Below are 26,243 nucleotides of genomic sequence, written 5' to 3'. Positions count from 1 at the left end.
TTATAGCTACATTTACCTATCAATTATTTTATCAGCCCAAGACAAGTTAAAAACTCTATCAGGATGTTGAGCGAGTGATTACTACATGAACAGCAATGCTTTAGTTTTGCAGCTAGTGATGAATGTGAAGCAGAGGTAAACTGCATTGTCCCTTAGGTCTGAAAGTTTTCCTGACATCAACTGTAGGACTTGAACTTGGCTGTGATGAATCACAAGATGTACCACAATAAAAGCATCTCTGGGGATTGAAAGGATAAATGTACTTTCTTCCAACTTTACTCATTGTGATAATGCCAAGAGATTACAACATGAGCAGTGAATCACATCAGCCATAACTACAAAGGAAATATATTCCATGGTTGGTTAATTCTTAATTGATTCTGATGCTCTGGCCTAAAACAGAGAATAAAAATATGCCACTGATCAAGAGTCTTGTGAAGTCCACACTTTATGCACATTTATGGATGCTATCCAAATAGCAGCTGAACTGTGAGAGAAAAGTGGGCAGAAATGAGCCAAAATGGGGGTGGCAAGCAGAATGGTCAATTCCAGGGGTGACTATTTTCCACTCATGATAGTACAGCTTCTGTCTCCTCTAACATAAGAGTTGATATACAAAAAACCCTCCTGATGCCCTGGGTTTTGTGGATAAAAAATGGAGAAAAACCCCCCTAATCTAGGCATTCACTAGGAAGGAAGTGGCAAGGATTGGAGAAACTTTGGAGCCAGTGCAGCTTGCACCCACAGTTCCCTTTCCCTTTGGGTAAAATGCATTTCTATTTTTGGTAACCCCACATTATTTTCAACACATATTTTATCTTTCACCAAATAAATTAACCTTGCTCTCTTCTTGCAGGCAAGAAGAGGATATACAGAGCGCTTCTGTTGCTCTGGAGCAGAGTCCTCTTGCTGTGGCCTTTATGGGGTTTGTTTGGCAGGTCTCCACATTTATTTCTATGCCTCCATGAGGGTAGTCCCTACTTGTGAAGAACTGCTGGAATACCTTGATCAGTATAGAATATCTGGGCATTTTGTATTTATGGTGTATCTGAAATAATATACTAGCACCTCTAGTCAATTGCATGTTGGTATGAACACTGCGAAGTTTCTGGTTTTGCTCTGAATATGATAGAAATTCAAAGATGGTTAGAGATACCTGATCTTTATCTTCACACTGGTAAACTGGGAAAACCATCTTCAGAGTCATTTCTTTTTACTCCAAGAGGAAACACATCTGTGACAATAGGTAAGGCAAAAGACGGGAAAAGGTATTTCTGGTATAAGGCTGAAAACTGTGCGTCGCAGAAAATACTCCCTTGTGCAAATCTGAGGATGCAGCCAAGTCGTGAATTACAGACACACGGAGCTTGAGATAAACAAAATTCAGTGCTTCAGTTTCAGTAAGTGCCGCTTTTGTCTTTGAGCTACTGGACATGCTGGGCCAGGGAACAAACAAAATGGGGGGAGGCGACCACAGAGCTCGCTTTATGCTTCCGATGTGATGTCCCCTGACAGACAGGGCAGAGCGACGCAATGCTCGGTAAGGCGGCAGGCCGTGCGGGCTGTGCCCTCGGTGTCCGCGGGGCGGAGGCTGCGGGCGCGGCGGCGCCGGGCCGGGCCGGGCCGGGCCGGGCCGGGCGGAGGGCGCCGAGCATCCCCGCCGCCGGGCGCGGCACGGCGGCCGCCGGGGAGGTGGAGCCAGCCGCTGACCTGCCGGCGTCGCGGCACGGGCACATCGTCTGCCGGCGATAAATCCTCCCTTCTTCCTTCCCGTCTGCGCCGGAAAACGCGAGGAAAACATAAAATGAAAATTTATTGTTAAAAAAAAAATTGTTTTTAATAGCAGGGCCGGAGGAAACCGGGGAGAGGCCAGGTGCGCAGGGCGGTGCATGAGGAGCTCGGCCGGGCGCTGCCGCCATGGAGCACATCCGGATGCCCAAGGTGGGTCCCGCCGCGGCAGCATCCCCTCGGCCCCTCCTGCTCCGGCCCACAGGAGCCTGGCTCCGCAGCCCCGCGGGCCTCTGCGGCCTTCCAGCTGATGCCGCGGGCTGGTTTCCGGCCGGTTTGCCATGACACCTGCCCGAAACGCCGGGAGAAGGGCGCGCTGCGCTGCGGCACGGGCTTGTCGGGCTTCTCGTTCAGTGGCTCTGTTAACGCAGGCACTGTCCGTGAGCTGTGTGTATCCGAAATGGGAGCTGTGTTACCTGCCTTTCAGACGCCTTCGGTTTGCCCCAGGATTTCAGAGTCGGTGATGAATTGATTTAGGATCTCTACGCATATGGTTGATCTTTAGCCGACGTAATCAATCTTTTTCGACATCTTTCTCAGCACTAGGCCTCTATTTGTTTACAAGATTGTCACCTTGCTCTAAAAGAAAGCTACATTTTTAACTCGTAAAATGTTTAAATTAAAAGTAACACCAGAAAAGTGAACCAGAGCAATATGCTAATTTGAAATGGGGTGGGATATATTTTCACATTTATGTATTTATTTATTTATTGAATAACCCAACACCCTGAAATTAAGTATTTATTTGTATTTATTACCACTCTTTAATATGATGGCATGAATTTGAGATTAGGGCCTTGTTATTTGTCTTTTTTGGCCTTTCGGTGTTAAGCTGAAAATCTATTAAGAAGATAGGCATTTAGAACAACTGCCTTTGATCTCATTTCATGATCTGTTATCTGCCTTTTTGGGAAGGAAGAATTTCAGAATAGTGTGAATATGCTCCTGCAGGTAGGATACAATCAGTGGAAATTGTCTGTATGCTCCTGACAATTTGCTGAAGAGTGTTGAAAGCATGAATAAAAAAAATGTTAAAAACAAATTAATAAGGGTAGAAAAAGATCAAAAAAATAAATGGTTGTATTTGTTGTGAATGGAAGACCCAGTCAAGACCCTGTTGCAGGCAGTGGAAGTTTATCTGTTTTCTTTTCTACATCCAAGTCCTGAAAATATTACTCTGCATATGTAAAACCCATTTCTGCGTCTGATACTGTGTGAAGGCACTGTACCAATGCCTCAGGTCACTGAAAACCTTACTCAGTGTGAGGTGATTCTGCAGTCCTGGATCCTGGCAGTCTCTTATATTATAGCTATGTTAAAAGGTATCTGATATAATAGAGCAGTTTAGAAGGCATGATTAAAAGGTACAAGGGGTGCAAAAATCCTTTAAAATTTCCAGTATAAATGTAGAAAATCAACAAGAGTCACTATGGAAATACTTTATCCAGTTACTCCTAAGTACACTGAAAAATCAGTGTATCTACAGCTATTAAAAAAAATGGATACCTTTGATTTTCCTTTTTTTTTTTTTATTTTTAACCCCTCAGCTTAAAATGAGTAACCAGAACTTGTTGGGTGGGTTTTTTTTGGTGTTTTTTTTTTTTTTTTTTTTTTTTTTTTTTTGGTTTTTTTTTGGGTGTTTTTTTTTACTCTTTTTACTGAATTTGGTTTTGATGATTTGGAACTAAACATTAAATGATTTCCAATGCCTGTAATGTAAAAATAGGTAAGGGAAAGCTCACAGTATCATGTGTTAGCCTCTGGTGTCACATTTCCTGACTACATAGAATCTTGTCCTGAGAGAATTTGAGAAGTGACTGCCCTGTTCTGCAAAGGTATTAATCTCAGAATAATGACACTTTCCTTGGTTCACAAACCCCGCCAAATAGAAAACCAAGGTAAATCCCATACTTAGCAAGTTAATAAACTTAATAATCTCTGACAACAAAATTCTTGGCCCAAGTAAAACTTTTCCTTCAAAGGCACATTATGCCCACTAGGTCTCAGCAATTGTTTTAATTTTAAGTGAAATATGACTATAGTGATTTATGGTTAATAAATATTAAAATTAATCTGATAAAACATAACAGACATTAAAAATGCAGAAGGTAATTCCATGCCAGTTGGATCATTAAGATGACTACTCTGTGTCAGAATGACAGAGGAGAAAGAACTTTTAGACCTGGCCACAGTCTGCAGCTTCTCAGCATCTACAGTTGTATTAGGGTCCAACTCTTCCATTTGTGTCCATTTATGGACCTCTCTGTGTGAGTTAGCCAGAGCTCCTTATAGACAGGATGACACTCTCTGGCTCCATAGCTTGCATGGAAGCACATTCCAGAAGATCATGGCTTTACAAAAATTACCTCCTTCTGTCTATTGGAAAGTCCTGAGTAGCTTCCTTCAGTATTGCTTCCTTCTGGATGTGTTCAATAAAAATTCCATGTTCACCTTATCCATGCCTTCACAGTAAATCTTGATCACAACCCACCAGACTCTGGTAATTTCAGAGAAATGTCATCAGTGACCCCAAGACCTCTTTCTTATGCCCAGTCTGTTGTTCTGTAGATATATTTTAGGTGGTTTTTCCTGGAAGTATTCTAGTATGTCTGTCTGTGTTGAAGCTCCTTTGTTGAAGCTCGTCTCTTTTGCCCACACACTGTCTTGCAAGACTCTTCTGGAGTAGGATTTCCCACTGCAAAAGCCCTTCTGGTGCTTTTCCAACAGACTGTGTGCATCCACCTGCTAACACACTGTTTGGTGTACTGACCATTATTGTTTTGTCTTTATACTGTTGGTAGAAAACAGGATGCATACATCATGTATGCCTGTATGGACATACATAGGCACTATATTTTCACGAGGTAAGTGCCATCCTATGTATGAAGGCTGTAATTTAAGAGTTGGAAACTGTCCCTCATTGCTGAATAGAATTATATATAACTCCCATACCCTTTTAAAAATTAAAAATTAGTAAAACCAGTGACTGACATGAGTTTGGATTGAACAGCAGGATAGTTTAGGATAACTCTCCAAACCCAAAATATAACAAACGGCTCGTAACATTCAGAAAACAAGAAATCAACAATACTTCTGAGAGGATTAGAAGCATGTTTTATGAGCATGTTTAGAGGTTTGTCTGGCCATGGACAGGATGATAGATACAGAGCTCTGTAGATATGTTCATAGGGCAATTTCATGCGCTGTAGCTAATCAGTTACTTTACATTATTTGTAACTCTTTGTATCATTTGTGTTTGTATATTGGCAGCAGGCCTCCTTAATGGCCTTATAATAAAGAACACATCAGTTTATCCCTGGTGTACTAGCTGTCTTCAGTGGACTTAGCCCAGGAATTCTTTTGGCTCAGTGTTAACAGAATACTTGGGATGACTTGAGTTTCTCAAGTGCTTTCATTTTTTGTGATGTTACAGTGAGGTATTTCCTTTCAATGATGCCTCTCTCAGGCAGAATTCTGCTCCCATATGAATGACAAATCTCTCTACCAGATATACTGCTTCACAGAATAAATTTCCAGCATGTGTAAATGAGCTGCGTGTTCGCTTTTGTTTTCAATTTACTTTCCATAATTCTTGCTTTTTTTATAAAGTTTTATAACATGTCTTTTTTCACAAAGTCTCCATCAGGAAACCCATATAATTTATATTCTCTTGATATATGACAGTGTAAATGGCAAAATATTTGTCCAGATATCTATCCAGATCAATAGCAAAATTGAGCCCAGCATGCCCAATCTTTCCTCTCCAACTACATGTTGTGGGTTAGTGGATCTCCACCTTTTTTTAAGGTAAGCTGGCATATTCTACCACTGCTCTCTGTGTACCTTCTGTTGAGATAAGATGTGATATTATAGTTATGTTCTCTGTATCCAAGCTACAATTCCTTTTGGAAAAGTTTGATTTGTTTCAGTTATGTAGAGAGGTGCCAGCAGCCCTGAGGTGATGTTGGGAAACACCTGGGGATATGGACTGGTTGATTCCCCCACTGGGAATGGGGAATGGAGTGCGACAGGCACTTCACTATAGTACTAGAGTTTGGCTAAACTTTTGTCTAATTGCTACTTAGAAGAGATAGAGGAGGTGAGGCTGGCATGGCCTGTGCCTTTTATTGGTGTTTTGGGTCATCAGTTTACAGCAAACATATTACGGCAACGTCTTTTAAGTGCCAAGTTGACTTTCTGCTTTTCGAGTTTTGTGTGAAAGTGGTTTCTGTACTTTCCTCTAAGCATACAACTTAGAGCAGTGTGTCTTACAATTCATCTGGTATTTCCTGATTTCATACCTGTTTTCTGACTTTACATCATGGTTAAAAATGGTTTAGCCTGTTCTGGGTCCAGTAATGTTTAATGGCTTCAAATATGTCATTCTACTTCACTGCTTTAGTCAAATGATGCACTAAAACATCTACACTAATCCTGGACACATTTAACTCTTATTTTGTGAGTTATGGATTTTTTCCTATTAATAAATCTTCCTTATTTAGAATGCAATTTGGTTTTCTTTGGGTTCTATTTATTCCATCTTTGTGCCATGAAACTTTGAGTCCAAAGGATAAATTTAATACAAGTAAGCTTTGTATTATATTATGTCAGAAAATGTTCTGTGGTAACGTCAGACTGAAGGTGGATAAAATAAAAATAGGAACTGCATAAAATATCCACATATTGTGGGATTGGACTTAAAATATCTGTTTGGAATTGTGCAATAAAGAATTTGTTTTGAATTAGTCATCAAGCTACCTTCATATTAGTATGAGTTTCGATTTAAACAAAATCTTGTAACAGCTATTATTTTCAAAATATTTGATCAAAAATGGTCAGAAGATCACACAGACTTTCATATTTTCAATAATGTGGCAGTCAGTAAAGAGATAGCTGGATAAAGTCACAAAACAAGCTCTAAAAATCATGGGTAGTCCTGTATTTTAATTTGTTGTCTTGGTATTTGTGTCTAAACCACTAACTCTAAACCTTATTGCACTTGGAAAGTAGAACTGAAAATCATGTCTGCAGGATCCTGTTTGATTTTTTTTTTAATGCATAGTAGGAGAAGTTGGAATGAAGGATTTGAGAAGTTAGGCTTTGGGGTGGTCATGGCTGGAATCTCTAGGCCTGCTGTTAATGGGCCCAAGTGGGTGGTATTTGAGTTCTGGCTGTCTGTAAACTAAAGGAATGATCTATTTATGATAGAAAATGCACACTGACATTTCCTGTGCAGGTGTACTCTGCTGAGAAAGACAAGTTCCTACCACCAGAAAAGGGAGTCCTACAAATCAATTTTTAATGCAAATCTCTCATGGCCTGCACAGCTGAAATGGCTTGGTACTGCTGATCTAAAATAGGCTGCTGAGCAGGGCATGGTTTTAAACATGTTACAGAAAAGCCTGTATCAAATGCAGGAGTTTAAAATTATATTTGTTTTCCGTATCCTTTGGCTGCGTGCAGAATTCTTTCTCCCTATTTTTCTTTTCAGAACTAAATCTAAACAGATTTGGCAAATGTATTAAGATTTACTGTCTTGAGGAAGCCCTATTTTTCCTAAATTAAAGCTCTTAGATAGGATTTTTAATAGAACACACTTAATTGCTCTCCTTTTCATCCTTAAATGAGATCGAACATAGACTGAAAGAGAAAACTTTATGTGTGAGCCTTGTGTTGCAATGTTGACACCATATTGTAATGGTCTATATTCTTGTGATGGCTTCTTGTTTACTGCTCCCATTATGCAGGTTCTGTTCAGGTGTATGTGGTACTGACCTCACTCTTTTTATAGATCTTAGCAGACAATGGGATCTTTTTTTTTTTTTTTTAAGCCAAATTATTAGGTAGTTTGTTCTCTGTCTTGCTATTATGAATCATTCCTTATTTTTTTTTCTTTTCCTCCATTGTTTTTTTTTCTTTTCCTCCATTTCACTTTAGTCCTTTAGAAAATGAAACTTGTTTAGATTTTTCCCCATCCCCTGCCAGATTTGCCCTGAGGAAACTTTTTACGGTGCTTATCTTAAGGTGTCTTTGCTTAAATATAATGATTTATTTTTGGCTTTGTTTGAGTATTTTGACATATGCAACCATCTAACTTCATATACTGTGCATTATTTTACTGCACTTGGGAGATCTTTTCAGAGAGGGAAAAATAAAAAAGTAACGTGCATCAAGTACAGGTTTTATGATTCTTATGAAATAGAATAGAAACCACATTAAAAGGCAGCATCAATTGGCAATTCAGTTTTCTTTTTATTCTTACTCCAAGATCATGCAGAAAATCACTTATTGTATGTTTTGTTTAACAAGTACAACACTACTATCTTTGTGTTGAAAGAAAAAAGTAATAGCATTTGGTCTTTTACATGTTGTCTTTTTTCACTCTCAGGAATTATGTTAAACACATGGATAGCTGGGGTCAGCCAGGGTGAAGAAAGCTCAAATATTCTACTTGGCCTCAAACCATACCAGCTGTGCTCCTTTTTTCTCATTAATCTCAGGCTTTTGGCTTTCACAAGCTCTTCCCTTAGCTTTTGTCTGCCTGCAGTCCTGAGGCCAGTGAGAATACTGTCATGAATTCCCAGGATGCAGTTTCTTCTTGCTTTTACTCATGTGTGTAACCTCATAAGGGGGGCAGGGAAGGCAGCAGAAATCCCTGGTCAGTCTAGGAGCCCAAGGGGATGGACAAGAAGAAGCTTTTGTAGGGCTAAGTGTGTGCCCCTAGGGCCCAGCCTTGGCTTTGGGTCAACTTTTTCAGCAGCAGAGATGTTTGTGAAAGTGGCCTTTCTTTATCCTTGAAGAATCACTGAAACTCGTTTGTACAGCCAAATTTCAAGGTACCTTATCAGCTTTTACATGAAACTTGCTTTCACATGTTGTTGTAGAGCAATGAATTTCAACTGTCTAAAGAACAGAGAAGCTCCTGAGGATGTGGCCTGAGTGAGGACCTTCCCTGCTTACCATTCATTGGCAGCTTTCTCCTGGCTAGGAGGGTTTTCTGCCTTTCTCCTGCATGGGATAAGGAATCAGAGGAGAGGAATTAGTCAGGGCTCCTCCTAAAGGAACCAGGAGCACTTGGGTACAGGAGCTGATCTCTTTTGTTGTTGGCTGACAAATAGGCTCTTCAGCTTCTTCAGGATGCTCAGTGGTAACAGGCAGGTCAATGATGACCATGGCAGAACTAGCTGTTCAAGTGTCTTCAGCTTCAGGTTAGGTAATGCATAGGATGCAAACACATAGACTTAAAACCTATGTAGTGAGAAAAAAAACTCCTTGATTTTTTTTTCCCCATAATTCATTTAACTGGAAAATCCTGCAGTAGAGACCATTTTTTGTCTGAGAGCACCTCGGTGCTGCACATGAGCTTTGCTGTGACAGGAAGCTCCAGTTCTGGCCAATCTGCCATGCAGTTTTGCTTCTCTCTCCTTTCCCTGCTCAATATGAGCCCACAGTCAGAACTGATCCTGTGTTTATCTGAAAAAGCCTTCCCATGTGGAACTGCGAACAGCCTGAAATAGTAGCAGTAACTTCTGCACTGTTGTGTGATGCTGACGTGTTTGGAGACACTGAAACAGCTTAAAGAAGTGAGGACGAAGGTAGCATACTCAAAAGGCATTCAAAAATAGGCCATGCAGTCAAAGCTTATTTAAAAAGTTATCTAAACTAAAAAAACAAATTAGGGTACATGAATATTTTTAGGAATAATATTTTGGAATGCAAACTTTTCCAAATGCTTTCTTCCTTAGGTGGGAGTCCCATTGAAACTGGTGGGAGTTGTGCCTGAATAAAACTTTGGCTCACGATTTTCCCTAATATGACATTTTTTTCTTGAACGACCTCCTGGCAACCTTGTTCATAAGTCATTTGTCATGTTTATTCTCTGAGTAAAAAGTGCCTTCCATCTGTTCTTAATCTGTGTTCCCTTTAACTTCTATTTTTGTGTCCTTTTTTCTGTCATCCGTGTTGCGTTGGAAATAGACTTTCTGGGTAACTTTATTTATCTTCATGTAAGCAGTTGTAGTCATTGAAATAAATCTCCTGGTGGTCTCTTCTTCAGGCCAAGACAACCACAGTCACCAGGAAAGAAAAAAAAAAAAAAGATAGGCAAGAGCTTCAAATTAATTATTTAAATTACTGAAGTTTTACTTAGATGCCCCTCTCTAGACTGCCTTGGCTTTTGCTTTCCTTTTAACTCCTTGCAGTCTTCCAGCTCTTAGCTCTACAGACTTATGTTTTCCAATCTGGTCTCTCACACCAGCTGTTCATTTTAGGTGAACAGCTGTGCATGGTCTCTATCCTTTTTCCTGACATGTGTCAGTAGATACATAATTTCCTACGTTCTCCAATAAAGTCTACAGTTGTTTTGGTGAAAAAGCGGAGCATTTATTTATAGGGAATAAAGGAAAAGTAATTATTATCTCTTTCTGATATAAATTTTGGCCATTAATGTTGATTTATCAGCATGCTGCGACTTTTTAGACAGAAAAACTCCTCTTCTTCCAAAGCTCTATTGCAATGTGTGTTCCCCTCTTGTGGAAATGAACATATTCCCATTCCCTCTGTTCCCAAACTCTCTAGGTTTAAAGACACGGCTGGGCATGACTTTCTTTTCCTGATTGGGAGAGTGCAGAAGAATAAAGACTCATGCTCTGAATCCTTTGATCAGCAGAATGAAATCAAAGAGTGATCAATGGCTCATTATACTGCTGGACTAAATTTATCATTAATAAATATAAAATAATACACATGGGGGGGGTAGATCTTAACTTATGTATGCAAGCATGACAAAGAGTTACAATTGCTAGTTCTAAAAAAAAACCCCAAACAATGCCAAAACTAACCCAAACCCCACTGTGTTGAGCAGATGACAAAAAAGCAAGCAATGTTGGAGAACTTTTAAAAACTAAATAAAAAGCAAACATCACTATTCCACTACACAAACTACAAAAACCTGTTTTACATCCAACTTTTGAATTCTGTTTGCGCTTTTGTCCTTTCCTCAGGAAGTAGACCTCACGCAGAATAATCAAAAGCATGGAAGAGCTTGTCTGGAACAGCTTCCATAAAGGTCACAACTATGTAAAGCTGGGCTCTTCACTCTTGGAACACAAGGATACAGGGAGGGATCTGTAGTAGCATGTGTGGCACATTACTGGTGACGGATTCAAAAAGAGCAGGAGGAATGGATTTTATTGTGCAATGTATAGCTGAAATAGTGAAGTTCACTCTCACAGGGTGTAATGGATGCCAGTAAGTTACAGATATTCAAGATGTTATTTAATAAAATTAATGGAATGTAAACACAGTTATGGCTATTAAAAAGTGTGACCTCATCTTAGGAAGGCCCCAGAGCTGGGCTGGGATCCTGAGGGAGCATGAGTACAAGCCTGCCTCTCACACTCTTCCCTCAGCTGCTGCAACTGCCTGTTCGTGAGAGACAAACTGCAGGGAGAGGTGAATTCTCATCTCCCCCGGTGCAGCCACTGCATTTTCTTTGATGAAACCAGACTTACCACACAGCTCTTACAGCAACTGTTCCTATTCATTCAGATCCAACCTTTAATTTATTTGTAGCTCTGTATTAAAAAAAAAAAAAAAGAAAAAAGAAAAAACGAAACAACAACAACAACAACAAAAAACCCAAACCACAACCAAAGAGGAGCTTTGTTGGTTAGCATTTTTCAGTCATGGGGCTGTGATTGATGAGTGAGGAAGGATGTGACCTAGGAGGTCTGGAAATTCATCCCTCAGCCCTGCCCTGCTGTGTGGATGCCTGCTTTGCTTGTGCTTCGTGGCCCATGCTAGCTTACTTTGTAGGTTGGGGTGGGTGCTGAGTGCCTTGTGCAATATCAGTGCCTGTGCAGCAGAGTCCTTGATGACTGGACTGCAGTGCAGGGGCCTTTCTTCATCCAGACAATGCTGGTTTTTATTGGTATTGTGGGTTCCTTTCAGAAGGGCACTGCCTACATTTTTCTTTTGGATCATCCCTCCTCTTTTGCTTGCTGCTGAGTGCTTGCTGGATTAATATTGTATTTCTTCCATTCCTTCTCAAGCCAATACATGACCTCTGAAGTAGATGGCCCTGGGAAAAGACTTCATCCATGCTTTCTAGAAGGTTTTTTTTTGTTTAAATAAATAGTTTTATTTTTGTTTAAAACAGATTATAACTAGCCTTGAGGGAGATGACTCTGCTTTAATAATTGTTTGATTTTAAGCATTTTGGTACTAAACTGGCTTATTTTCATTTTAAGTTTTTCTTTATTCCTATTTTAAAAATAGTGCAATGTATTTAGAATACACATTGCAAACATGTAATTCTCAGATGCTGGCATTCGGTTTTTCAGGAAAATCAACTAATATTAGTTTTAAAATTGTTGTAGTTGGAGGTCCATCAAAACCCATGGTAGCACATTTGTAACTGTTTTGGGCAGGTTTTATCCCACTGAATATCCAACTTGTTGATTTTTTTTATTATTCTAGTTTCTCAGTCAGAAATCATAGAAGCCCAATACAGCTTGTTTTCAAAGGGATCTTAAAGATCATCTAGTTCCTACCCCTAATAGGTGCCTATAGCACATGTCCTATGCTGGATACTACTGGTGTACATGTCACAACCTGGTGATCTGAGAGTCAATAATGTGATATGGACTCTCATGTTGTCAGGAGTGTCAGCAAAGGGACAATGCCCATTTTGTGTCCAAGGTGGGAGACCGGTGGGAATGGAGTTTTTGAGTCCCATTGAAAAGTTACTGAAGACAAAAACTTCTAGCGTGAACTCTGCTGTCAGCCCTAACAGGAATGTAGGGACCAACATCAAAATGATTCTTTTTAACTCTTTTAAACTCTTTTAACTTTTTAAACTTTTTATATCTTAGCAGAGATTTGCATGGAAGAAAATTTGCCTGATTGAGACCCATTGAAGAAAGACACTCTACCACTATTATATCCTACTTATTATTATTTTAATTTAGCTGGAATGGCTTGAATGGAGCTAGAAGGACAGGCCCTGCCTTGCTGTCACAGGGTTTTGGTAAGATGAGATCACAAGGAAGAGCTCAAGTGAGAATTTGTGTTTGGAAGTAACAGGTTTTTGGATACAGAGGTACCACAAGAGAGGGGAAAAAAGGAACATTAAGGAAAATCTGGAAATAGATAATATAATGACATTTTCTCATACAGTTATACTTCTTTGATATTTAGTGTTGTGCTGAAAAGAGCTTTGTAACAGACAAAATGTGAACATTGAGCTCTTGCTACTGAACTTTCTGTCATAGCCTAATTATTTCTTTTTTTACCTCTGTCACTTTTTTGTATAGGTGGAAAATGTTAGGTTACTTGATCGTTTATCTTCAAGAAGAGCTGTGGTGGGAACCTTATATTTAACAGCTACCCATGTCATATTTGTGGAGAATGGCTCTGAAACTCGCAAAGAAACCTGGGTATGAATTTTTATTATTTCAATTAGTTGTAAGTGCATGGCACTTTACTGATGGTAATTTGAAAATGACTTCCAAAACACTTTAATTTAGTTAATTTGTTCATATGGATGCTTTTATGAGGCCATTGGAAGTTCCGTCCTAGTAATTTTCAAAAATTTTCAGTGGATTCTAGATATTGCAGTATAGTAAGGGGAGTAGAAGGGCCTTCACTCTATGAATACCAGATGTGATTGACTGAGGAACAGCTGCTGTAAACTGCACTGTTGCTCCTATTATCCAGGAAGAGCTAAGGAGAAATGTCTTGAATGTGAACTACTTCCTTGGCTCTGTTGTTTCTTGGCCTTCTCCCTTACTGCTAGTGTTGAATCAGTGATTTTGTTGGTTTAATACTTCTTTTTTTTAATAAAGTGGTATTTTGAATTAACAGTTTTGATTGATTGACAACATACATTGGATTTTCTTGTGGTTTAACCCCAGCCATTGACCAAGCCCCACACAGCCACTCGCTCACTCCCCCAACCAGCAGAATCAGGGAGAGAAGCTAAAGGGTAAAAGGTAGAAAACTCATGGGTTAAGATAAAGACAGTTTACTAGGGAAAGCAAAAGCCACGCACACAGGCAAAGCAAAACAAGGAGTGAAATCACTGCTTCCCATGGGCAGTCAGCTGTTCAGCCATCTCCAGGAGAGCAGGGCCCCATCACACGGAACTGACTTGGAAAAGTGAATGTCATCACTCCAAATGTAGCCTGCTTCCTGCTTTCTTCCACTCTATATACTGAGCAGGATGCCATATGGTCTGGAATATCCCTTTGCTCAGCTGGGGTCACCTGTCCTGGCTGTGTCTCCTCCCAGACTGTCATGCACTCTCAAATACCTTGCCAGCATTGCAGAAGGCCTTGGCTCTGTGTAAGCAATAACAAAGCCATGTCTGTATTATCAACCCCCTGTTCAGTGCAAATCCAGCCCCATGTCAGCCACTGTGAAGGAAATTAACTCTACCCAAACCAAAACCAGCACACATGTACACATACACGCACAGCTAATGCTTGGCATCACAGATTTGAGAGATTTTTGGGTAGCTTAATTATTTATACCTTAATTTAGGTAGCTTAAACCCCTTGTCCATTTTTGCATTAATTAACTCCATCTTCCTTTGATCCCACTGTTCCTTACCAGATTTTTATTGTAATGTTTCATCTCATTTGATGCAGTATTTAAAATGATATCAGCATTACCATTCTGCCCATGAGGAGGCACAATATTTTAGCCTTATGTAACTGCTGGCACATCTTTTCACTGTGCAAATAGATGAAAAGAGCTTTGACAACCACTGGCTTGCACTAAAGCAAACAAACAAAAAGCTTTGGATAATGTGAGCAGGCTGATGTTTGAGCAGCTGAAACACTCCAGAAATGCCTCTTTGTCTGCAGGTGATGGATCAAGCTACTTGAGCCTGAAGCTGGAGATAGGAACCAAACTACAAGAGGAGGAGTATGAGGGTTTTCTGAAACAGTAGTGGAAACTACTATGCCTGCTCTGGCACATCATTATAAATAATTTTCTTCATAAAGATTTGACTAGCAGAACTCTCTTCAATTCCCCTCAGGTTCTCCACAGCCAAATTTCCTCTATTGAGAAGCAAGCCACCACTGCCACTGGTTGCCCATTACTGATCCGCTGCAAGAACTTCCAGGTCATCCAGCTAGTGATCCCTCAGGAACGAGACTGCCATGACGTTTACATATCTCTGATACGTCTGGCTCGACCAGGTATGGGAAGGAAAGAGCACAAAAATCAGTCTTCATCTTGAAGAGGGAGAATTTAATGGAAGAAATGTATCTGCATCTTTGTCCTTTGCAGGTCTCTTCAAGAGAGATGTGTTAAGAGAGAAGTATTGATATAATCATTTGTGGAGCAATGAAGAAAGCTCATTATAACAAGTAGTTCACTCCGTAAAGTATGACATGAACTTCTATTTAGAATAATATTCTAGGGTGTCATGGGCCATAAAATATATTATAATGCTATATTATGTGCAATTCATTTGCTGTATGACTTGCGTAAATGTAAATTTAGGAGAATATTCTAAATTCAGGTAACTTTAATGTCCCCATTGTAACAAAAACTTTACAGTACATTTAGTGGTCCTGTCAAGATTTCCATTTTGACTTTTTGTGCTGTGCAGAAATTCCTTAAAATCAGTGAAAGGTTTTGCAGCAAGTGGTTGTTTTATTTCACTGGGCTGCCTATGTTTTGGCCTATTATTATCTATATTCTGAATATGCCCTGTGTGTTTCTGAATTCAGTTCAATATCCTCTTGAAACCTTTCCTTTTCAATGAAAAACCAAATGTTGCCCCAAAGCCCGACATTTGATTGCCTACATTATAGCTCCTTTCTGCACTCTGCTCTCCTAAGACCCAACTCACAAAGCTTCTGGATTGTTGATTTTAAACTACGACTTTAGAAATATAACACCAACTTTTGTTCTTTATTATTATTTTAACAGTATGCAAAGAAATTGTCTATTGTAGTCTTTACAAAGCTGACAACAACTGGCTTTAATTTTTTCTTGTTAGGAGGGTACCAATTTTATCTACTGTGTAGAGGGGAAAAAATTCCTCAGTCCACCAGCACAGCTACTGAACTTTATAAAGTACTACTAGTAGCAATAGTACTTTATAACTGTAGCAGAAGTAACTTGTTGAGCTAGATGATGAAGGATGAAAGTAATCAGATAAATTTAAAACAATCAAAAAAATTTAATCAGTGGTTCTGCTGATAAAAATCTGGATTCATTCCATGCACCTCAGCTGCAAGTACATGTTCATGTATGCTGGAAGGCATGTGATTCTGTAATCCTTTTTCTTGGAAGCAGGATGAGGTGTGTGTGCTGCTATGCACCAGAATGATGAAAGAAAGAGTACCTGAGGACCCTAAATACAAGTTTAGTGGCTGACTGCAGTGGACAAGAAGGTCTGAGTGAAGAAGATGCAGTAACAGCACTGCAGAATTAGCATTTTGCATAGTTTAGCTGCACAGTAGTTTTCCTTCTCCAGCAAACTATCTGATTGTAATTTGAGCCAGGATAAAATCCTGCCTACCTACTCAAAAATAGAAGGCTCTGATTCAAGCTGAGTCACTTGTACCTGACAGTGCTCTTCTGTGTCGTTTTGTCCCAGCTGTACTTCCTTTAGGTAATACGGTTAGTCAGCGTTAGAAGGTATGCTTTACTCCATGAGCAGATAATTTGACCTATTCAGGCTCTACTTTCCATTCTCTGCCTGTCCTTTTCATTCATTCCTGAGAGAAGCTCATTGTATACTGCTTTAACATGTTCTATGCTGTCTGATGTCCTAGTTACATTAAAGATGAAGGTTATGCCTAATTTTATTTTTGCTAGAATTTTAATAAGGTCAAGCTGTCAGCTGAATTTGGCCTTTTTGCTTAATTAAGCCATTTTGTAAAACAAGCTGACCATGAGATACTACATGTTTAATAGCAGGTGTGCAGATGTTTATGGCAAAATTACGGAAAGATTGGGAAAGGTCCTATAAGTACTGGCAAAGATGTGGAAACTGACCTTTAAGGCACTGACTACTAATACTTGAACATTTTTGTACTACATACAGATATCATCATATGATAATACTTACAATGCTGAGGCAGAGTTCTGTCATAAATAACCTGGATGCATAGGTAGATTTTTAAAGGCTTTCCTTGTGCCTGTGAACAGTAGATCCATTGGAAAGAAAATCCAGATGCTTCTGACAACGAAGCAGTGAAAACAGGAGCTCAGATTGCAACCAAAAGCTCAGCTTGGATTTATAGATTGTGCTAAAACTTTAGGTTAACAGATGAGAAATAAACCAGACTGTCTTCCTAATCTGTGCCGTGCCAGAAGTTTGAAATTAGTGAATACAGAAGGAGTTAAAATTGCTGGAAAATGTGGAAATCATTCTCTTTTTCCTCCCTACTCAAGACTTTGTTGATTTTCAGTATGTTCCTGACAGAGTTAATATGAAGGTTTTCCTCTTTCTATTTTTATACTTTTGTATGTGTATGTATATAATCAATTTAATGACATTTAAAAAGGCAAAAACTTAACTTACATTAGAGCTTTAGAAGACATAATCAAAATAAAAGTAAAGACTTTCTATAGAAAAAGATGGGAGCCTTATTATTATTGGGGGGTGGGTTGTATTTATTATTTTTATAGTTGTAAGTTCTGTTCAGTACAGAACACAGCAGTGTAGTAAGATCCTTCTTATTAGGTATATGTTATTAGAAAAGGAGTATAGTATTTAAATTTACTTATTGTAGAACAAGTATATCAGTGGAGAACTATGAAATCAGAGAGGACTCAGTTTGTGGCTTCAGTTCTAACGTGGAAGGTCCATTGATTGGAAAGCTTTAAGGAACTTTGAGCAACAGAATGAAATACGCCCTTGTGACATAGCAGTATCTAAAGTATCAATGACAGCATTAATTTCAAGCCATATGCTGTATACTCATGTCAGTAACAGCTGGAATTCAGTGGCAGTGGTGTCTGGCTGCCACTGGTCACCAGGATTAAGACACTCATTAAACGCAGATATACTCCTGAAAAAAGTTAAAAGCTACCACCACCGAAATTCATATATGGTAGTGGTCGAGGGGGACAGGTGGCATAGCTACTTAAACAACTTCCTGGTCATGATAAAATGATTGATTAGCATTTGCTTCTTTAATGCTTTTATTCTTTTATACATCATGTGTATCTCAAATGCATTTGCTAATAATTCAAGGACAGAATTTTGCAGTCCACAAAACTATGATTTCATTGGATTTATTGGAAACCTTCCTACTTAGGGACAAAGACTACTGAGTTTTTTTCATTTTTGGAAGAATGTGCTGCATAGTCCATTGTTCATATCTTTTTTTCTTTGCCACAGGATAGATGTTATATTAATAAAGGGACTTCTAAACTACCTCTAGATAGCAAATTCTTTTGAAGAACAAGTGCTTACTCTGGCACTGACTTTAGTTTTCTTTGGATGAAAGCATCTTGCTGACATTTTTTCTTTGTGCTGGGGAAGGCTTTTATAAATCTACTGAAGACTAGCACAACAGTATATTTTAAGTAGCACTTCTATTAAGGCACATACATTGCAACATATACTAGTAACAAAACAGCCTGTACTTTTAAAGTTTTCTTGACAGTAGATATAAACCAGGATATGTGCTTTTGTAAAGCAAAGTGAACTCTTTGAAAGGAAGCTGCATCAAGGTCAATGCCAACTTCTGGTTTTGAAGTGTGATTTCAGGACAAGAAATCTGAAGTCATTTACTCTTTCTGTTTCTTTGCTTATTTTTTTCCCAGTGAAATATGAAGAGCTGTATTGCTTCTCCTTCAATCCAAAATTGGATAAAGAAGAACGAGAGCAAGGCTGGAAGCTTGTGGACCTCAATGAAGAATATAATCGGATGGGTGTTCCAAACAACTATTGGCAAATCAGTGATGTGAACAGAGACTACGGAGTGAGTCGTTGTGATTTTTGTGTTACAGAGGCTCTCTGTACAATAAATCAGTGGCCTGACTGATGACCACCGTAGTGCTTAGTGGCAGCATCTCTTTGTGCTCAGTGCTGTGCACGCATGTAGTAAGGTGCAGTTCCTCTACTACTTCACGTGAAATGGCACACAGAAAGTGAGAGAAAGGATGTGTCTGCATTTAACAGATGTGGAAATGAAGTGCAGAAAATAAGTCCACTGTGTTTTAAATCTTAGAGTTCAGCTGCCTGGGAAGAAGTTTAAGTCATACCTAATGTTATGTGTGTGAATAAGAGTTTCCCTGAGATGTAGGGCTATGTAAAATTATAACATAGTCATTTTAAGACAAAAAAAACTTGCTCCAGATTGTGAGCTTGGAAAGTTTTTCCTCACTGGCTGTTCCCACACTCCTTTTGAAGCATCTGTGATTGACTATTAAGTGTTTTTCACAGTTAACTTATAGGTCATGTATCTTCCTAGCTGCCTGCTGTCCTGCCTTATTCAGTCTTGTATGATTTAAGACCTTACGATATTTATTAATTGTGAGAAATAATAACTGAGACATTTTTGAAAAAAGTTTGTCCATGCACTCCATTGGTTCTGTTGCTGGAACATATCCATGTTAAGGACAGACTGTGGCATTCTCAGAGAAGACTGAATGTGCTGTCAGGGTTTGTTTTCTTTTTGTTAAAATGAGTGGAAAAAAAATGTGTGATCTCTTTTAAGATAAAGTGTAGGAAAAATGTCATCATGAATAAAATTCAGTTCACCACAGCAGCAACTGTAACCACAAGCCCTTCCTTTCATTTCTCCTTCAATAAATATCTCTTGACTCAGAAAATAATTTTCTCCTGGGCATCCTTAGTGCTTTAGTCATCTCAGAAAGTCAAAGGGAGATACTGAATATCACTTTGACCCCAGTCAGAATGCTACAGACAATATCAAGAAAAGGGGGTAAAAACAGGATTCCATCTGTGGTCTCACTTGTCTTCAGAGGGAATTTGGGGCTTTTTTTGCAGGCTCATCAGGTTCCTCTCAGAAGTAGTAGGCATTGTCAGGGCTGCTTGCCTTTTGGTAACCTCATTTCATGTGGCTTAATTTCTTGTCTCCCTGTCCTTATTTTTGTCCTTTTTTGTATTATCAAATTTTCTGAAAAAAGTTGGCTCTATTGTCCCCTCCCATTATTGTCCCCTCCCAGCAAGATGTTTGAGAACTTCACCCATTCCCAACCTTACTCCCAAATTCTGCTACAGAGGATGCTGCAGTTGTAAATACAACCTTGCTACATGTAACGATAAATCTTTTCTGGGATGACTGTGTGTTAAACCTGTCTGTTCTCAACAAGACATGAATTAACACTTGCAAATACAGCCCTTCAACCCTTTTGCTTCAGTTTTGCCATCTGTAAGTTAGGATTAATACTTTCCAGCCTCAAAAGAATGTTTTGAGCAATGCTGGTGATACGTATACAATACTAACAGGCTATTCCCCAAGGTTTGAGTTCTTTGGTATTTTGTTTTTGCTGTGGAAATGGCTAATGCTACTTGTACTTTGTAGACCAGACAAACAGAGTTCTCTTTCACAGGTCTGTGACTCCTATCCTACAGAAGTCTATGTACCAAAGTCTGCTACTGCACACATCATAGTGGGGAGTTCTAAATTTCGCAGCCGAAGGCGTTTCCCTGCTCTTTCCTACTACTGCAAGGGTAACAATGTAAGTGTGAATTGGTAGCCACAAAGTGTTTGGTTATTTTGGCCTCGGTCTCATAATTCTTCTAGTAAGGTTTTTCAAGACAAAAATCAGTGTTTGTTTAATTAAAAAAAGTTATTCGTGTGGGCTGGTTAGTGTGGTTAATTCATTAATAGACATTTAATGAAGACATGTAAACCCAGTTTCATCATCCAGCTAAAACAAAAAAATATGTGATCTCTATCACAAGGAAGTAGAGTTGTACAAGAGACCCTGAGACATGGGTGGCAGAGCAAAGGCCCATAGCAGGCAACTTAGTAGCTGATTGGGAGGAGAACAGAGCAATTTTGGGTCTGGTAGCTTGAGAGCAGGCTGAGTAGGTGAAAAACCATACTTGCATCAGTTAGAGAATCAGGAGCAGCTTTTCAAATAAAGATCTGTCAAGAGGCACAGAAAGGGTGGATATAAGAGCTGCCAAATTTTGGCTGAGCAGTATGTTATGGTTTTGCCGAAGAGACTCTCCTTGTCCCCAAGAGTGAGGAGTTCCACCTTCCCCTCTTCATAGCAAACATTCTCAGGGCTGAGCAAGGAACTGCTTCACTTGTCTGTAACCATTTGGGAAAAAATCCTGTACCTAGACTATCTGCATTTCTGCTTCTGGCAGCTGAGGTGAGCAAGGAGACCCTTGCACTGAAGGATCCCCCAAACTGGGTGTTTTTACATTTGTGTTCCAGTCCCTTAGGGACTGTCTGAGCTCAGCTGTCATTACCAGTAAGGAGAATGATGTAAAAATGTCCCCTTTGTACTCTCAAAGGATCTGTGTGACTCCTGCTTCAATCCAGAGTGGCATTCAGAGGTCTTTCCCAAGTGTTGGGGGATGGTCAGGACCTTCCAAGAGACGGAGCTAGACTGGGATTACAGGGCATCTGTGGCACTTGCCACACAGGATAGGACATATTTCTGCAGAATGTCACAAGCACAAATCATAAGCTACAATCTCCATGGAAATCTTGCCTTTACAGCAGCCCTTATCATAGATTTAAGCTTCAGAAGAAAGGAATGAGACATTATTTTTACTCCTTTACCCTGCATTTCATCAGAGCATTGCTTCCATAAAGATTTATTAATTTTACAAGGAAATGGAGACTAGGAAGTTTTAAACAGTAAATACAATCTCTGCATAAATTACATATTATTTTAAACATTTTGTTAAGATTAATTTTTTCAGAGTTAATCACTTTGCATGATCAACTATGTCCAAATATAGATACCTAGGATTCAAAAGACTTGGACCTTTCCAAATCTCAGTGAAAGAAAAGGTCTCAATGTAAGGTAGATTACAATATATAATAATTCAGGTTGGATGAGTTTCATGTTTCAGTCTGAAAGTTTTCCTTGCTGTGGCTGAAATTCAGGTTAATGTTCAAAATACCAGGGTCTGAAGTATTGTCTTTACTCCTGGATCCTTTATAGTTTAAAGAGCTAGAAAAGCAGTGTTGGAGGAAATACCTCCTTGTGAATTTGGAGGTTGCCATGAGTTGCCAGTAACTAGAGTAAAGGGCAGGAAAGGGCTAAGATTTGACAGCAATTTGGGAAGAGCCTGCTGCATGTGGAAGAGACAGGTACCACTCATTCAGTCTTTCACAGACAGAACTTTCACATAGCTCCTTTGTCCTGACAAATTCAGTGGTGATGTGACACCTCTGCATCTTCCACAGTCTGTGTGAATATGATAATAGCAAAGTCTGGAACTATCTGTTCAGCTTACACAATGGCATGTAATAAATCACTGGAATATGTGCTGATCAGAAGACTAAACTCTAAATAACAAGAACCTATTTGCAAAACTCCTAATAAAGGATGAGCAGGATCTCACACAATTCTGGGTTTCTCTCTTAAAGACCCATACTTTACTGACTAACTACTGATAGTTCAAAGATGTGACTGAAAAAAGCATGTCCTTTCTCACAGTAATAAATAATCTGTAGGACAGTCTGCACAGGTTGTGACCTTCAGTAGGCCAATTTTCTTCATGCTTGTGTTCAGTGCTTAGAAAGTACATATATTATCCACTTGCCTTCTATAAATCTAGCTGTCCTCTGCCTAGCAAAAATTAAAATCTCTTTGCCCACCTACTTCACATTTTGTTTCTTCTTTCCTGGTTTCATCTGGAAAGAAGGTGATCTTGATGGGTCTGTGGAGAATCTCTCTTGCCTCCTTCAGTAGCCCTGCTTAATACAAGTACTCCAGGAGTCAGGCTGCCTGACCCACTTCTTATGCAGTGAGGTCTTTTTCCAAAGTCAGTGCTAAAAATACACGATCATTGGTGATCTGGTTGCATGTTATACATTTTTGTTTCCTGGGCTCATGCTTTCAGGCTGTTTAGTAAAGCAGACACTGGTGTAGGTTGGGTGTAATCAGTCTAGGACCTGGTAAGCGTGAGTGCAAAAGGACTTGTTCTTTGTGTTATATCAATGTTCTCATGATTTCAAGGCTGTACTCATCCTCAAGATATCACCTTTCAGGAGTTATTCCACATTAGGGAAATACAATACTTAAAATAGCTCTAAAATTAGGATTCAAGACTAGACTTGGGTCACTGGGGTTGTATTGTTTTAATGCTTCCTTGTCTTTTTAAAAATAATTCATTTATTAACATGTTATTAAAAATAATGCATTTATTAACATGTGATTAATTTTACCATTCTGCCTTTCTCATGTAATTGTGCGTCTATGCAAACATCTAATGATCTGGTTTTGTAAATGTTTCTGGATGCTAAATAATTTCTACTTTGTAATTATGCTGGGTTTTTTGTTTGCTTGTCTGCTTTTCTGCAGGCCTCCATATGTAGAAGCAGCCAGCCTTTATCTGGCTTTAGTGCTCGATGCCTTGAGGATGAACAGATGCTCCAGGCCATTAGAAAAGCCAATCCAGGAAGTGATTTCATATATGTTGTTGACACTCGACCCAAAGTAAGTACATTACATTTCTTGCACATAGCAAGACTAAGTCTGGGCTGAATACATTAGGGAAGATACACCTAAGTGACTGACCAAGTCACTTCTGATCTTAGTTACACCTGTGCAACTCCACAGGTACATGAGGATTTATCAGCAGAATCTTAACTAGGAACCTTGACCACATTATGATCTCTGGGAGAATTTTCTCCTTTACACTGAACCTTTCCCTTTTCTTGTTCTTAGCAAAATGTCAAGACACAGAAAAGTAAGTAACATGTAATTGTAACTGTTTACACATGCAAAGGAGCTATCAAGTAAGTATATTTCTGATGAGACTGGCAAAAAATAATTCCCATTATAAGATGCATTTACAGTTGTTTGTAATGTTGCAAACCTCTGCCTGCTTATACTGTAATTTTTCCATGCATGATTTCTCCTGGAAATCTAATGACATCTGCACAAGGCTAAGGAAAGACAAGTTCCTGAGATCACAGGAATGGAAGAGACCTTTAAATATCTCCAGCGTTTTGGTGGTTTTGAGAGACAATCTGAAATATGATAAATACTGACATCAGATGCCAAAACTATAAGTGATTAAAAACCTCTGGCCAAGATAAAAGCTTTAGAAAAAAATATGCTACAGAGAAATAGAGAAATTCAGTAATGATCTAGAAGAGATTGGAAGTTAAAAATACATTGTGTCCAGATTGTCATGCCAGCAAATAGCTCAAGGTAATAAAGACTAGATAGACTTCAGTATCTGAGGTGAGAGTAAGGATATCTTCTTTCTTACACTATCAGCAGCTTTCCTCTTGACATTACCAAAGCTTCTGAAGAAAAGAAACTAAAGAGGCAAATCTCCACAAAATCCCTTGTAGGTACAGGATTAGCTATAGCATGGGAACAGGAAAAATGAGAATAAATGTTTGAGGAAAAGGAACAAGGAATCTGTTTCAGTGTCCTGAGATTAGAAGACAAGGTCTGAAAGGGTAAAACTGAGAAACATGAGAAACAGTCAGGAAGGGCAAACCTGGCAGAGCTGGAGCAGATACATGAACCTGCATGGCTGGTGACTGAAGACATGGTGGGAAGGTGCTGTGAGTACTCACAGCTCTAATGGGAGGCAGTAACCAGAAAATGAGGGCTTTGCCATGTCTCACTGACCCAAGTCACACCAAGGGCTGTGTGATCTGGTAGCTACTTTGACCTTCAGTTCCCTCTTTTTGTTTGGGAAGATGAGGATGCTTCCAACTTACTTGTGGTCCTGAAGCAAGTGAACTGTGATGAGCACTAGGAAAGCATGGATACTATTGTGTTCAGAAAGGGCATTAGTCATGAAGTACAGACCTAGCTTCCTAAATAATGCTTTTCTAACAGTTTTCTATGTGTAATAATAGTTTAGCTTGTTTCCTGTCGGATGGTTTTGGTACTCTTCCCTATTTAAGGCAGTCTTTGACCAATGGGATTTATTGCTAATGACTTACTGACTTGGCTGGTGATGTTTTACCAGGTATTAACAGGACTTTTAATTTTTTTTCTGGTAGATTACTTTGAGGCACCTTCTGTGTGCAGTGATAAAAGCTCATACTTTGTGGAAGGTGTGGAGAGACTGAAATTGGCTCACTTAGCCATGAACACCAGCATATTTCCAGCAATGCTGGCTTCTTCAGGAGCCAGCCAAGAAATGAAGACTGTTTTCACTTCTCTAAAAAAAGGTTTTGATGTAAAGATATTTGTATACCAGATTCCTACTTCTCTCTGGGCTGCAAAAATGGACAGATCTACAAAGCTCCTGTGGTCCCAGATGCCAAATACAGTCTTTTGCACCTGATAATCCATTTATAAATCTAGAATATATAGCAAGGGATAGATATCTGGGAAAGCAGTTCCTGGAATTCCTCAGGGAGCCTTTAACAAATGTAAAGACAAGATATCAAGTCTAGTGGAAGGCTTTGCATTTCCATAGGTGGCTAAAAAACTATGTCTCATTTCTCAAAAAAACCAGTTTCTGGCAAAGATCATGAATGTTGATGAATCCTTCGATTCAACATTCCCACGGGCTCTTCCCTCATTGCACTGGATAATTTTCAAAACAAAAGGTTTGTCTGTGGAAGAAACCTTTGTTTCAACTTTATTTGAATATATCAGGATGACCAAATGCAACTTTACTTAAGCCACTGTCATTCCTCTATGTGATTACAGAAGAAGCTAATAAACATAAACTTACTATTTATGACTAAAACACTTTAATTTATAATCTTTATAACAGGACTTGACTTGGTTATCCTCCAAATTAAAGAAAATGCCGGGAAATCTTGCAAGTGGTTTTTTTTTACCTTTACAGGCTTTATCCTCACATTCACTGAGATTAATCAGGGACATGCACAATTTAGATAGCTTCACAGCAACTACTTTAAGAGCAACAGATGGAATTTTGGTAGATGATGTGGAAAACTTGTTAGTAAATATTGTGGCAGCTGCAAAGTTTGGCAACTGACAGTATTTAAAATAAATGAGTGTTAGAAAGCCTTGCAAATTTAACCTTGTATTTATTTACTTTCAAAGAGTGGTATTTCAGATTGCCCTTTAAGAAAGGATATTTGTGATAAAATTGCTCTGCTGCAGGAGCAGTTAATGGTATTTATGTGCTGAGTACTAGGTTAGTTAGAGGATAGATGTTTTTCATTTAGGGTTTCAGGGGCTTGTGGTGGCTCAGACTTATGCGTACAGATCTTTCTTCCTGAGGCTATAGGCTACTGCAGAGTGACACTGCCTCATTTTTTTAATACAAGAACACTGATGTCAACTTCAAAAGAGAAAGATTAGGATTCAGC

General features: G+C 39.1%; 1 protein-coding gene across 3 annotated transcripts in view; it reads left to right on the top strand.

The window, feature by feature from the left end:
- Positions 1–1,753: 1,753 nt before the first annotated feature.
- Positions 1,754–26,243, top strand: part of MTMR7 (myotubularin related protein 7) — a 42,991-nt gene continuing 18,501 nt past the window's right edge. The window contains exons 1-7 of one of the 3 annotated variants that reach the window (XM_066185824.1): positions 1,754–1,941; positions 12,759–12,817; positions 13,104–13,226; positions 14,834–14,996; positions 18,589–18,746; positions 20,344–20,472; positions 23,287–23,421. In XM_066185824.1, the coding sequence (XP_066041921.1) occupies positions 12,773–12,817; positions 13,104–13,226; positions 14,834–14,996; positions 18,589–18,746; positions 20,344–20,472; positions 23,287–23,421 (753 nt within the window). In that variant the 5' untranslated portion in view covers positions 1,754–1,941; positions 12,759–12,772. Of the gene's footprint in view, positions 1,942–12,665; positions 12,818–13,103; positions 13,227–14,833; positions 14,997–18,588; positions 18,747–20,343; positions 20,473–23,286; positions 23,422–26,243 lie in introns of all 3 variants that reach the window. The other 2 variants (XM_066185826.1, XM_066185825.1) reach the window with 2 other exon arrangements.

Source organism: Chamaea fasciata, unplaced genomic scaffold (assembly GCF_029207755.1).
Source record: "Chamaea fasciata isolate MVZ Bird 193981 ecotype frontalis unplaced genomic scaffold, bChaFas1.0.hap1 SCAF_6, whole genome shotgun sequence".
Lineage (NCBI taxonomy): Eukaryota > Metazoa > Chordata > Aves > Passeriformes > Sylviidae > Chamaea > Chamaea fasciata.
This window is presented reverse-complemented; position numbering and strand designations above follow the sequence as displayed.